The sequence below is a fragment of the Apiotrichum porosum genome (genome assembly GCF_003942205.1).
Source record: "Apiotrichum porosum strain DSM 27194 chromosome Unknown scaffold_11, whole genome shotgun sequence".
Taxonomy (NCBI): domain Eukaryota; kingdom Fungi; phylum Basidiomycota; class Tremellomycetes; order Trichosporonales; family Trichosporonaceae; genus Apiotrichum; species Apiotrichum porosum.
Window position 1 is genome coordinate 117647 of NW_021167118.1, and position 12408 is coordinate 130054.

Consider the following 12408-nt stretch of genomic DNA (forward strand, 5'->3'; position numbering starts at 1 on the left):
ATATCATGACGAGAGTGGTAACAGTAGTCATATTGACAGACGGAAGCTTTGTCATAAGCGCCCCGGACAACAGCCCTCGACTCCCTAGGAAAGGCAGACGAGACGAAGGGCTCACCTGGGATTTCGGTTTTGCACGTATTCTGGGAGATCCTCGTGTCGAATGGGTTGGAGTGCCACAACATTCACTGGGTTGGATTAATAGGTAGGTTTCGGCTACCACAGAGAGCAAATCAAAGAGCTGGCATCGTGTAAGATGATCATTCGATTGCAGCCAAGGCTCAGAAATATCATGCCTTGTGAACAATGGACGAGATGGAGGCGGCAATGTTTGGAAACTTCGACCACGTGCAGCAGAAAGCTAGACCAAGACACTGCATAGACATGCTAGAAACCGAGAGTGCCAAACTTTGGGTTCCACGCGTTGAAACAGTACTTGCACTTGAGTGACCCATTCATGGGCCCCACCAAACAGTAGCCTGCGCCCAAGTCAGTCTGCGTGGCCTCAATCTTCCTTCCTATGGCTCTTACCGCCCTTGTTCTGGCCATAGACATCGCCGCAGCACTTGCGAGGCGCTGCCATCCACTGGGCTTGCTGACTCGACCAGTTGTCCGGATTACTGTAGTAGCTGCGGTTGACGTTCCAGGGCATGGTTGTGGTGGGGTTCATGGGGGAGGGAGGGAGTGGCTGTTGACGAGGCCATTTTATGCGGACTCGTAACCGCTGGCGGCAGATAGGCAAGGGCGGTCGTGATTGACAATGCGACACTTTTGGCTGTCAGTGTCTGATGGCGCACTAATGATGTACCACCTCGCCATCAAGGATCACAGATGAAGCGCCTTATATTCCATCAAGCCAAGATGGCGGACGACGACGAGTGTGGCACTGAAACCATTTTCGGTGATTTTTTTTTTGAATTTTCGGCAACCACTAATGTCCGACTGCTTCAACGTCAGAACAGCGTTTCTTTCATCCCCAAACACACTTGCGCATGCAAAAGAGGAGTAGGAGGCTCTGCAGTGTCCAAAAATGACGTTTGACGGGGTCGAACCGCCGACCTTGTGCGCAACTCTTGACGCTGGGCGTCCAAGTGTTAAGCACACGCTCTAACCAACTGAGCTAAATCGCCGATCTATGTTTCGTTTCTTCGTGTCCAGTGATGAGTGGACACTCTCCTTTGCTCCTTGTGATGTACGGCGGGCTAAGCACGCATGCCATGGCTGTGAGAGTTACAAGGTCTCTTTGGGGAGGTGAAGCAGGGCTCCTTCATGCCGACTCCACAGCGACGTATCATGTCAGTCGTCAACGTGGGCGACCTCTCAACATCAGACGAGAACTGTTGCGACCTTTAAGGAGCTCTGCAGGTAGCACCTACCCCTTCCGTGCTCTCCAGAACGCCAAAAATGACGAACGGCGGGGTCGAACCGCCGGCCTTACGCGTTTACATGCAGATGCAGACGGCGATGCCGGTGCAGTTGCAGTGTGAAGCGTACGCTCTAACCAACTGAGCTAGTTTGCCATCAAGCAACGATATGATCAGCGTACCGTGATATTCACATGGTTGCTTCCCCTGAGGAGTGAGTACAAGTGCGCAAAACCTGGCTTTGTAATGTCGCGAGCTGGGTGCTCTGGTCTTTCCTGCCACGAGCTGGGTGCTCTGGTCTTTCCTGCCACTGTGAATTCAGCACTGTCCTTTGCATTGTCCATTAGGCATGTGTGCTTCTACGTCCTAAGAGTGTTCTATGTCCAATTCTGATCATCCCCTTACTTTGACTCCTTGCAGGTAAGCTCTCCGTCACTGTTGCCAATGCAGGTCCCTAACACGTCAGTCAAACCGAGCCACGTGTAAGCCTGTCGCACTCACTGGTATCGACCGTGCTGGTAATGCTCTTACGGCCAACCAGGCAGGTGCAAGTGACTTTGGTGTCGGCATCGAGGAAGCAGACTGAGCAAGTGCCCGCAAAGACGTCGATACCGGCCGTGTTGTACTGGCACTGCAAGGCCCCTGCAGCTGACAGCATGCTTGTGCGTCAGTAGACGCACTCTCAGTGGAGGCACGTACATGCACTGGCTGATGTCCAACGTGGCTTTCACGTCTACACCAGCAAGGTTGGTGCAGTTGGCGGTTAGGACTGGACCAGGAGTTGCCGGCTTGTCAGACCCGCCACCGGGGACGAGCGGGCGGGGGACGATGATGGAGGCGTCGCCAAAGTCGATTGAGCCTTCGGTACAAGTGTCATGCCAGTCACAGTTAGGAGCAGGGAGGCTAGTGGGGACCGGAGAGGGCTTGGCACCACGCTTGGGGCGGACGGGAGTGGGAGGAGCCCGAGCTCGGCCAGCAGCAATAGCACAGTTGGGGCCGACACCTGTAGGTCAGTCAGTGCCACAGTGCCTTCGGGTGACTTACAAGGAGCAGCGCGAGGGAAAAAGGCCGAGTTGCGGGCTGCGATGTCGTGTCCCTGGTTGGGCTGGACTGCCAGAACACCGAGGGCAAGGCTGAGCACAAGAACAAGGATGAATTTCTTGAACATGTCGATTTGCTGTTCGTTTGGTGGGAGCAGAGTGGGTTTTCAGCAGCAGTGAGATCCTATATATCTTGAATTGAGCAGTCAGTCAAGCGGCGGTCATGGAGCTAGTATGGGGCCCGCAGCATAAGGGGCTGATGTACTGCATGACGGTTAAGAGGCGCTATCACAGTACGCAGCTTGGCGCCTAGTTATCGGCTTGCTTGGCTCAGATCCAAGTGCAGATGTGCGCCCCCAGCGGACATTGCTTGAGGCGAATACTGCCACAGGGGTACAGTGGGTATCTATAGCTACGCACGTGTCGCCGTGGTTTCTATATGCAGAGGTCGAGATCGTTCGGAGCATAGCTTTGTTATGTGTCGTCGTGTTGGATGTACACAACAGATGCAAGCTGTGTTGAGATATCGATCGGTCTCACGCCCCACCAGATTTAGGGTTGTGAGTTTGAGGCCTGTTGGGATTCGGTGGCAAAGTCTCGGCTTGGCATCTCGGCGCAGCAGGTAACATTGGCGATACGTCACAACCTGACCGCCGGTAGGTAGTTGTCTGCAGCCAGTTGGCGTTTGCACAGGGTATAGCATGGTTTACTATGAGGTATCTTTTGAGATCTGCGGCCCTGGTGGCACGTTGGGGGTCTGAAGCTGTGTGCTATTACCGCTCCGTCTCCATCTGGAACTGCCTCGCCCCAACCCTGCGGCGATACTCGTCCTTCGTGGGGAAGGACATGGACGGCCAGACCAGGTCGACATCAGCCATGGGTGACTTTTCTTGGGCGAAGCCGGTTTTGAGGACAGTGCGGATGCGCTTAACAAGATCCTCTAGAGGAAGGCGGTCCGGAAGGCCCAGCCACCTGGGGTGGAGCTCATCGACGCCTACAATGGTGAACTTGGTCTTCGCCTCGATGACAGGATCCCAGGTGGACATTGGTTTGGTGACATGGGCTCGATGATCCCTGCCGCCGGACTTGAGCATGATGATGTCCTGCAGAAGTCCCAGTACCTTGCCACGCTCCGGGTCCAAATCGGCAAGGTCGTCCTCGCTGATGGTCCCATCGTAGACATCGTCTTTATTCATGCGGTTCTTGTAGGCCATAAAATGGACCACAACCTCAGCCACATCGTTGACAAAATATGGTTGGAACAAAAGCACAGAGGACATCGACATAGACTGGAGAAACTCCACGGTGAGCACCGTTCGTTCACTGCACGGCGTGGTGGGAAAGGAGGTAAAGGAAGCCAGGCGGGAATCAACGGCGGAAAAACAAACAACGTTTTGGGCAGTGAAGGGCAGGCTGGACCATTCTCTAAACTCTCCCTGCTCCTCTACACCCTGCCACGGGAACCATTTGTCCTTGTGGTAACGGACCGTCACAACCTTGGGGTCCGGAAGCCACCAAAGGTTCGATTTCGTAAAGTCCACGTCGTGGACGACATCGAGGACCGTCGTCCGCTTGTACATGTCCACAACACGCTCCTTGTCATAGTCCGGAGCGGACTCGAAGGGGGACGGCAGGTGGATGAACCCGAGTCGGGTGTGGATCTCATATGGAATATCGTCATCGGGTGAGGCGGTGATGACGACGTGGCGGGCCAAGTAGGGATCGATGGACTCGCGCAAGTGCTTGGTCGTGTTGCGAAGCGAGCAGATGTCTAACGGGGCGGTGTGGTCGAGAATAGTGTCCATGACATGCGGGTACATATCCGGGTCGAGCCACCCGTGAGGGTGGAAAGCACCCACGTCAGTTGGCTCGTCAAGTCGAGGAGCGGGTGGGGGCGTGGTGGGGCTGGCCATGCTGCAGTGTGAGTGGAGTATGGTGAGGATAGTTGACGAGGGCATGATATATACGTGCTGCCAGGTCTATTCCGCACCCCCTCGACTCAGATCAGGACTGGGTGTCAATGTCAAACATCCACATCAGTAGCAAGGTTGCAGAACCGAGTGTCATCATGTTAAGGCAGCAGTGTCACTAATGAAAGCTTTTGATCAGCGCTTCCCTGGCGCATCACAGCGAGACAATTCGGTATCGCACTCGTGTATCAAACTCTATGTGTGCACAACTCTCCCTCCCTACTCCTCGACCACATCAAACTGCTCCCACCATCCGTGATCATCACCGCCAGCAATGAGGGGGCCACTGCCGCCGTTTGACGCCTGGACATACTTGCCGTTTGACGCCTTCAGAGCGATCACGCCTCCATCAACCTCGACAAGGTCGAACGTTTCCCATGGGCCGGGCGAGTCGCGGTTCGCAACGAGGAGACCCACAGGCTGGCCGTTGCCGCCGGACAGGTCGGCGCAGACGTACTTGCCGTTGGAGGAACGGAGGTGGATGCGACCCTCTTGGTTGGTTTGCTCGACCGTGAACCTTTCCCAGGGGCCTGGGCTCGTGCGGTTAGCGACGAGGTTTTTGTCGCCACCACCCTCTGCGCAGACGAACTGGCCGTTCACACGGGCCTTGAGGACGAGCTCGTGACGCGCATGGCAGAGGCCCTTTCCAGGCCATGGCTCCGTGACGCGCAGGGCGGTGGGTGTACGCGACTTGAACATCTTGCCAGCATCGCGCGTGAGGCGGAGGTAGTAGTCGGCCGTACACGGTGTGCCGTCCTCGTCGAGCGCCGGGTGGTCAAAGTCCTTGGGCTGCTGGGCCTTGGACTCGGCTGTGGGCGCAATCTGGTTACCCTCGTTGTACTCGTCGAACATGGAGACGTAGACTGCGGCACAGCCCAGACGCGTGGTGTTGTAAAAGTGACGCCAGTAGAAATCACCGTGCTTGCGACAACCGGTCGAGAGGTCGCCGGGCATGACGCAGGGCTGGTACGCGATACCGTGCTTCTCGCACTCTTCCTGGTCGCCCTTGTTGGCGTTGTGGTAGAACCAGTCCAGGTCGCGGATCTTGGAGGCACGCCCGACCATCCAAGGAGACAGCATGTCAAAGGAGCGGTACACCTCCCCAAAGCCCTCACGCGAGTCCGAAATGCACTTGCGCCACCACGTCGGCACGCCGCCGATGACGTAGCAGCCCATGCCCTTGAACCACTTGATAACGTCGATGCACGTCTCCTGGTCGTACTCGTGGTTGCCGTCGTTGAAACCAAAGCCCCAGATACACACCACGACCTTGCCGTTCTGGCGAGCGTACATTGGCGTCTGGGAGTATTCGCACATCTTGCTTGTCCAGTCGTTCTTGATCTCCTGCTGCATGTTGGGTCCCCATCCAGAGACATCGTACATGCAGTACCACTTGCGCTTGGTCTTCTCAGCGGCCTGGTGGACCATCATGGTCGTCACGTCGCGAACGGGGCCCTCGCCACCGCAAGGGTTGAACCTCTGGAGCGCGGCAGTGTCGATATCTGCATCGGCCATCATTTGGAAATGGGCGTCGATAGTCGCTTGGTCATAGTTGCTGAACAGCTGTGAAGGGCTTCCATCAGGATACGGCTGGAAGCCTGTGTTGTAGCCCTTGGGATAGTGGTGCATGGCCGGCCACGAAACGACACCCGAGTTGTCCTTCTTAACCATGTTGAGTCGGTCGGGGGCCCAATGCCACCAGCCGCGGATGGGCGACCGGTCGCCATCGCAGGTAAACCACGCCTGGTATCCGGTGGTGACCTTGCCTATAACGTCGCCTTCTGTGTTGGGTTCGGTGCTCATTGTGGGGGGATAATGTGCAAGACACGCCGCGGAGTATGCGTCGCGAAGGAAGGGCATCGCATTCGCGTGCGCGGGCGATGCATCCGTGGGAGAGGTGTGACGTAATAGCCGAAATTTATCCGCGTATCTAGTCGCCGAATCGATTACACTTGCGCAACTCAATTCCTGTGCCCCTTCCTTCCTTGCTGGGTCCACGAGCTCCTCACCCACTGCTGTCAGATACTCTACAACATGTTAAATGTGAGTCCAGCACCTTCATGCACCCTTCTAAGCGCTTTTAAAAGCGGGAATAGGCTCTCAAGTGGCAAGAAACGGTGAGGCCAGTTTTTTTCTCCATGACAAACTGCTCAACATTTCAACACCGTTGGTGAAACGGTATCATGCGTCGTTGCCATCGACGCGGCAGGGGTTCGACTCCCTTACGGTGTAGATCTCCAGCTCGTAGCACAACTGGAGCTTCTCTTTTGACCCCTGGACCGACAGGACACGTAGGAAGAGGAGCAGAGCGACCCCCGACCGTCCTGGCGGTAAAGGGGTTGTCGTCGTCGTTGGTGAAAGCGGCTATCAAAGTGGGCAATGACGGACGGGTCTTGTCCCGAACAAGGTGGGAAGCGACGTCATGGGTCACCAGACTGCTAGGAGAGAGGGTGCGTGGGGGAAGATGACAGGGGGCAGGCCGTACAGGGAAGACCTCGATCTCTTGTAGGCGGTTGTCCATGACGACAATGGGGGTTTCGATCCCGGCAGGGGGCAGTTCCCCACTTCGTTTATGCCCTGTGTGGTCGTTAGTAGCTCAGCGGAAGCCTTGGCCGTGACAGCTTTTCCTAATGCAATGGGCCACCGGCAACCATTCGCGATTCAAGCTAACAATGGAAGCTGCCACTCCAGCCCTCAGTCCTCCACAAGCTAACAAGACAGGTCCTGGACATTCTCTGAATCTCTGGATAGCGATCTCGCGGTTGCTTCTCGACTGGCCGCAAGCCTACGAGAGTGAAGAGAAGGGTGGCCCCGAAATCCTGACCAGAGTTTCCGTACTGCCATAGAGACTCAGCTCATTTCAACGTCCATCTCAGATCTCACAGGTTGCCCAAAGTTATGTACTGGCACAAGCTGGGTACATACCACTGCATTGTTAAATGTTTACGTGTCCGCGGCCCAACGTTTACGTGTCCACGGCCCGTTTATGAGGGGGATGTGCTGGGCAGTACGTACGCAACGGAAGCTGGGGTGGGGCGGCACGGACTCCGTCCTTCCATGCGCGACAAACCAAAACCGCACGCAGGTCCAGATCCAGATGTCCAGATTCAAGCATGCAAGCCCTATGCAGATATGCTGTTCCTGCGGTTCTCTATGCTTCGTGAAGCTTCAACGACTGTGTCATGTCTCCATCTCAACACTAGGTTGAACCCGGAACATGGTACATGATCGTGCTCTCGTCGTCATATCCCCGACGCTCAGACCGCGAACCCAGCAGTGACCATAGCAACGAGAGGCCAAACACCCTCGCTGCAACGCAATCAAACAGACGCTCAAATGATCTAAGAGACAAGCGCAAGGGCTATTATTTCTCGGAGTATCTGGGCAGCACTGGTGGACGGCGTAGAACAGGAACGGGGCTGTCGTTTCCTCAATTCCTCGTCGGTCCATGTCCCTGCAACGACCCGTGTTCTGCCCTTGCTTTTCAAATTGGCACCCGTGTTCGACGCGTTTCATCCGTCCAACATTCCATGGAAACGGCGTCTACGGGGCCCGCTGCGTCGCTGCAACGACCGCCTTGGGCCGGCAGTGGTGTCCAGCACCAATAAATGGTTCAAATTGGCCCCATGTGCAACGCGATCAAGGTCCAAACAGCGGCTAGCGCCAGGTTTGCAGGTACAGGGCCGCCAACGCCGCCGCGTCAGAGACACAGACCCCCCCCAACGACACCATGTGCGCGTCGGTGCGTTCGCGAAACAAGACAACTGCACAGTCTCTACGGAGCCCGCATACGAACCAAAATGCATGGGCCTTGCACAAGCCACAAGTGGCATGGTCCGCGCGCATCTGGGTTTCCTGGTCGTGTGGGCAAATGCTTTGCTCTCGCCACGGCAGCTTGGCCCTTGGACGGGACCGGGAGCGTTTGAGACGTAACGTTTCAGAGTTTTGTTCGAGCGCGAGGTCTCAACAACGGCGCCAAACGCATGAACGCAGGCGCGTCCACGCCAGCAGTAGCGCCATCTGCCCAAGCTCACCGCCAGCTGGGCCAGCTGCGCTCTGCGCTCTGTGCTCTGCCCATCTCTTGGCTTGTCCTGCTTTGGAGTAAGCAGGGTCTGCCGTCGTCAAAAGGGGTGCCTTGGCATTGCGCATTGTGGGGCCACCCAAACGTGTCCATGTGCGGGGGCTGGGTGTGGCTGAGGATGCACGTCGTCTCCAATGGAATCAACATTGTACTGATCGTGGAAAAGGGACTGATCTCGGACACCAGAGTACGCAGCGGGCACCAACAGGCAATATCGAGTGGTACGAGGTAGCCTATTGAAAGGGACAAGCCGTTCCTCTGCGGTCATTTAGCACTTCCCCAAAAGGCAGTACCTGCCAATTCCAATCGCGCGCCAAGGGTTTTTTGCATGCATAGGGCGGGGGTAGCGTGTCGTCAAGGTGGGTGTCGTGTCGATACCGAGAGGTCTGTGTGAGGTGATGCATGGCTTCTGGTTCTGGCGCGCGTTGCGCGTTGAAAGGCACTGGGAAAAGGCGCGTCTGCCGAGGGGAAGTTGCAGGGGTAAACGTCAAACAACACCATGTTGCGCATTGTTGCTGCTTGCCCCTCTTGGCTGGCGGCCGGCAGGTGCAGGCCGTTCATAAGACCACTGCTCCCCGGATCTCGTCCTTTAACCTCTCCCTCCGCCCAACTCTCTCGACCATCTCTGTGTGTGCGACACCCTCGACCTCCCTCGACCTCTCTCCACCTCCCGACAGTCCTCGACGCTTCGAGATCCGGTAGACGACCGACACTGCCTCCGACACTCTTACGCCCCTCCAAAAGCAAAAGCAAACGATGCGCTTTGACACCGCTCTCGTCGCCCTCGCGGCTGTCCTCCCCGCTGTCGAGGCCATTCCCATGAAGGAGCTCTTCGCCAAGCGCACCACACCGCTTGTGCTGCCCCTCAACGTGAAGAGTGGTTTCCGCAACAAGCTGTACCGTCCTTACAACTACCTCGCCAACGTCAAGACTTTGCCCGTCATTGTTGGCGGCAGTGTCCAGGCTTCGAACAGCAGCTCTACCTCCAGTGACAGCGAGAGCAGTGCCTCTTCCGTTGACGCAAGCAACGACACTGAAATCCTTGGTGGAAAGGCGTATCAGCAGCAGTTTACGGTCAACGTCACGATCGGCACTCCCCCTCAGGATATCGAGCTGCTGCTCGACACGGGTTCGTCGGAGATCGTGGTCCTGACCGACGCATGCGAGGCCTGCGTGACCAACGGACACTCCGTGTTGAACTATGACCAGTCTACCACCTACCAGAGCGACAACAAGTCGGTGCAGGTCAACTACGGCACTGGTTCCGGCTCTGGTGTCGAGGCCGTGGACATGATCGGTCTCGGTTCCGACACCATCGCCTTCACCTGGATGAATGTCCAGGATTCCCTTCTCTGGTACTACCTCCCCGACACTGTTGCCGGCATCTTTGGCATGAGCTGGCTGTGGCCTCTGACCACCAACACGTCACTCAGCATGGACCTGGCGCATTACTACTGGCCCGAGCCCCGCTTCGGCATCTACTTTGGCGAGCCCACGATTCCGGCCGGTGTGAACATGAGCAACGTCGGCCAGGGCACCACCTACAACGCCGGCGAGCTCACTCTTGGCGGCATCAACACGTCGCGCTACACGGGCGACCTCAACACCATGGACCTTGTCACGTCGGACCCGCAACGCTGGCTTGTCGACCTCCAGGGCATCAAGGTCAACGGCGTCGACCTCCCCCTCAACCAGTCGCTGGGTTATGCTACCCTTGTCGACTCGGGCAACGAGGGTAACCGTGTAGGCCCTGTGCTCTGCGACAAGATCAAGGACATTGTCAACGGCACCTACTACGGCACCCAGATCATGGTTCCATGCAACCAGACAATGTCCCTGTCATGGACCTTCAACGGCGTCGAGTACCCCATGGCCGAGCGCGACATCTTCAACGCGCCCGAGTACTACCACCCTGGTGCCGGCAACTGCATCCTCTCGTTCTCGTGCACCGACTCGTCCGCCAACGGATACTCGTACGTCGTCGGATCGCCGTTCATGCGTAACGTCTACTCGGTCTTCTCGTACAACCCCCCCTCTGTGGCATTCGGCAAGCTGGCATAAACATCCCACCACCACCACCACGAATCCCTCCCCCACTCTCATGAGAGAACATTGGACACTTTTGTTTTACCGGACACTCAAACAACATACAGGCGCAATAGTATGCTATATAACATGTATCATTCCACGGCAAGCGGCCGGGTTCAGCCCCAGTTCCGTGGTGCAGGGTGGACGCTGTGTAGCCAAGCCATCACGTTGGCGTTGGGACATTGACAAGCTACACATACCGACGCGAGATATCGGTCCAGGCACTCTCAAGTGCTTGTCATGATAGGCCTTGGTGTACGCATCCCCGTGTCCGACGATGCGTGTACCGTACTGACATGCATGTTCCCGGAGTATTCAAGCAACATGGTTTCAGTGTTCCTTCGAGACTGAGTCTGTTGCCACAGCCGCGTGGTTACGTCCTGTCTGGGCAGTGGCGCAGTGGGGATGGATGGAATACTTCAGAAAATAGCTTGAACACCCAGCCGATCCATCAAGAGCTGCGATGCCATTCGTATAGTAGCTGTTTCTGTAATTCGTACTTTTGGGTACATAGCATGTGCTATAGCATACGTATACAGATGACCTGAAATATACAACAGGAGCAGTCGAAGTGACTGCTGATCCTTTCTTGACACAGGCTTAGGCCTACCGGCATGGCACAGCCATACCGTGCTGTCATCACGCCTTGTCGTCGGGGGGAGGCTCGACAATACCGGGACCCAAACCGATGAACCGTGCCTCCACGTCGCCGCCGGCATCGCGCTTTCCAGGAGGAGAAGCAGGGCATGCCGTGCTGCCACGCCCAGCGTTGGCAGGTGGATCGGAGCTTGGACCTCTGTGAGTCTCTCCAGGATGCCCATCGCGCTTGTCATGCCAACCGCCCTCGTGGTCAGTCTTTGGCGGAGGAGTGACGAGCCCGGGCCCAAGACCGATAAACCGAGCTTCGAGCCCCTTCTCATTGTCGTCCTCAGAACGGACAAGGACAGCCCTACGCGGTGCGTAGGAGGGTGGCCGCGGATTGAGCCGTTTCTGCATCTCGGGGTCGCCCGGGTTCGGAGCTCTCCCGCCGACGGCGTCACGAGGAGGGTGCGGGGTTGCCGGAGGCAGAGGGGCTGCGGCCACACCTATGGTGACGAGGAGGATGGCAAGAATGGCGGAGCGCATGGTTGGTCGTCTTCGCTGGGCTTTGTTTACGGACGAGTTCACGGGGTGGAGTAACGAGACACCGGGGTGGTAAGTCGATCGGAGTCGCGATGCTGTCGCCTTTTATCCACTTTGGACGCTTGAACTCTTGGTGACATGTAGGGAAAAGACCCCAATGCAAAGACCTGTTCACACACTCGCCTCGCGACGAGTTCAATAACGGGATATCCGCAGTCGAAAGCACGATCCAGGTAGCATTCACGGTTGCGTAGCCATTGTGTGCCACTCGGCGGGGACATAGGCTTATGGCAGGCACCTCGGTCCCCAGAAAGATCGACATGAGCGCAGTGGTCTTACACCTGGCGTCAGGGGAACGAACGCTGCTGCCTCCCCCCGCCCCCCACTCATGGCCGCTACCGTGAGAAAGGCCTGCAAGAATGAGTCGGTTACAACCGAGTGGGAGGTCGTGTAGACAACATGGCATGGAGATAGGCACTGCGGCTGCTAGTAACGGTGCTGGATCCCGCAAGCAGGTGCCCGCCAGGGGACCAAACCTTCACTGGCCCACTGGGGATGTCCGTTGGAAGCGGTACCGGGAATAGCTGGCAGTTATTGTATTAGGAAAGACAATGAGGCATATCGGCGACAAGCTCATACACCAACGTTCGGACGCATTATTGAGACGCAAGGCGCTTACATTGCTAACGCGCTGACCTGTCCAAGACACCGGGTAACCTCGCATAACACGGCCCTTTGTACCAAGA

The 12408-nt window shown here is 56.8% G+C and overlaps 6 protein-coding genes and 3 non-coding genes across 9 annotated transcripts; 2 read left to right on the plus strand and 7 right to left on the minus strand.

The window, feature by feature from the left end:
• Positions 1 to 384: 384 nt before the first annotated feature.
• On the minus strand, positions 385 to 649 carry EHS24_001644 (uncharacterized protein; the record flags this gene model as incomplete). Its single annotated transcript, XM_028617427.1, has 2 exons — positions 385 to 476; positions 529 to 649. 2 exons carry the CDS (start codon positions 647 to 649, stop codon positions 385 to 387), a joined length of 213 nt encoding a protein of 70 aa, XP_028473890.1.
• A 379-nt stretch (positions 650 to 1028) lies between these two features.
• EHS24_001645 lies at positions 1029 to 1127 on the minus strand. Its single transcript has one exon. It is a non-coding gene; the product is annotated as a tRNA-Val (tRNA).
• Positions 1128 to 1402: 275 nt separating this feature from the next.
• EHS24_001646 lies at positions 1403 to 1517 on the minus strand. Its single transcript has one exon. It is a non-coding gene; the product is annotated as a tRNA-Val (tRNA).
• Positions 1518 to 1762: 245 nt separating this feature from the next.
• On the minus strand, positions 1763 to 2529 carry EHS24_001647 (uncharacterized protein; the record flags this gene model as incomplete). Its single annotated transcript, XM_028617428.1, has 4 exons — positions 1763 to 1815; positions 1863 to 1992; positions 2042 to 2364; positions 2406 to 2529. 4 exons carry the CDS (start codon positions 2527 to 2529, stop codon positions 1763 to 1765), a joined length of 630 nt encoding a protein of 209 aa, XP_028473891.1.
• Positions 2530 to 3174: 645 nt separating this feature from the next.
• On the minus strand, positions 3175 to 4314 carry EHS24_001648 (uncharacterized protein; the record flags this gene model as incomplete). Its single annotated transcript, XM_028617429.1, has 1 exon — positions 3175 to 4314. The coding sequence occupies one exon, from the start codon at positions 4312 to 4314 to the stop codon at positions 3175 to 3177; it is 1140 nt and encodes a 379-aa protein (XP_028473892.1).
• A 276-nt stretch (positions 4315 to 4590) lies between these two features.
• Positions 4591 to 6174, minus strand: EHS24_001649 (uncharacterized protein; the record flags this gene model as incomplete). The annotated part of the gene is made up of 1 exon (XM_028617430.1): positions 4591 to 6174. The coding sequence occupies one exon, from the start codon at positions 6172 to 6174 to the stop codon at positions 4591 to 4593; it is 1584 nt and encodes a 527-aa protein (XP_028473893.1).
• A 358-nt stretch (positions 6175 to 6532) lies between these two features.
• Positions 6533 to 6603, plus strand: EHS24_001650. The gene has a single exon. It is a non-coding gene; the product is annotated as a tRNA-Gly (tRNA).
• A 2605-nt stretch (positions 6604 to 9208) lies between these two features.
• EHS24_001651 (uncharacterized protein) lies at positions 9209 to 10513 on the plus strand (the record flags this gene model as incomplete). The annotated part of the gene is made up of 1 exon (XM_028617431.1): positions 9209 to 10513. The coding sequence occupies one exon, from the start codon at positions 9209 to 9211 to the stop codon at positions 10511 to 10513; it is 1305 nt and encodes a 434-aa protein (XP_028473894.1).
• Positions 10514 to 11179: 666 nt separating this feature from the next.
• EHS24_001652 (uncharacterized protein) lies at positions 11180 to 11665 on the minus strand (the record flags this gene model as incomplete). Its single annotated transcript, XM_028617432.1, has 1 exon — positions 11180 to 11665. One exon carries the CDS (start codon positions 11663 to 11665, stop codon positions 11180 to 11182), a length of 486 nt encoding a protein of 161 aa, XP_028473895.1.
• Positions 11666 to 12408: the final 743 nt, after the last annotated feature.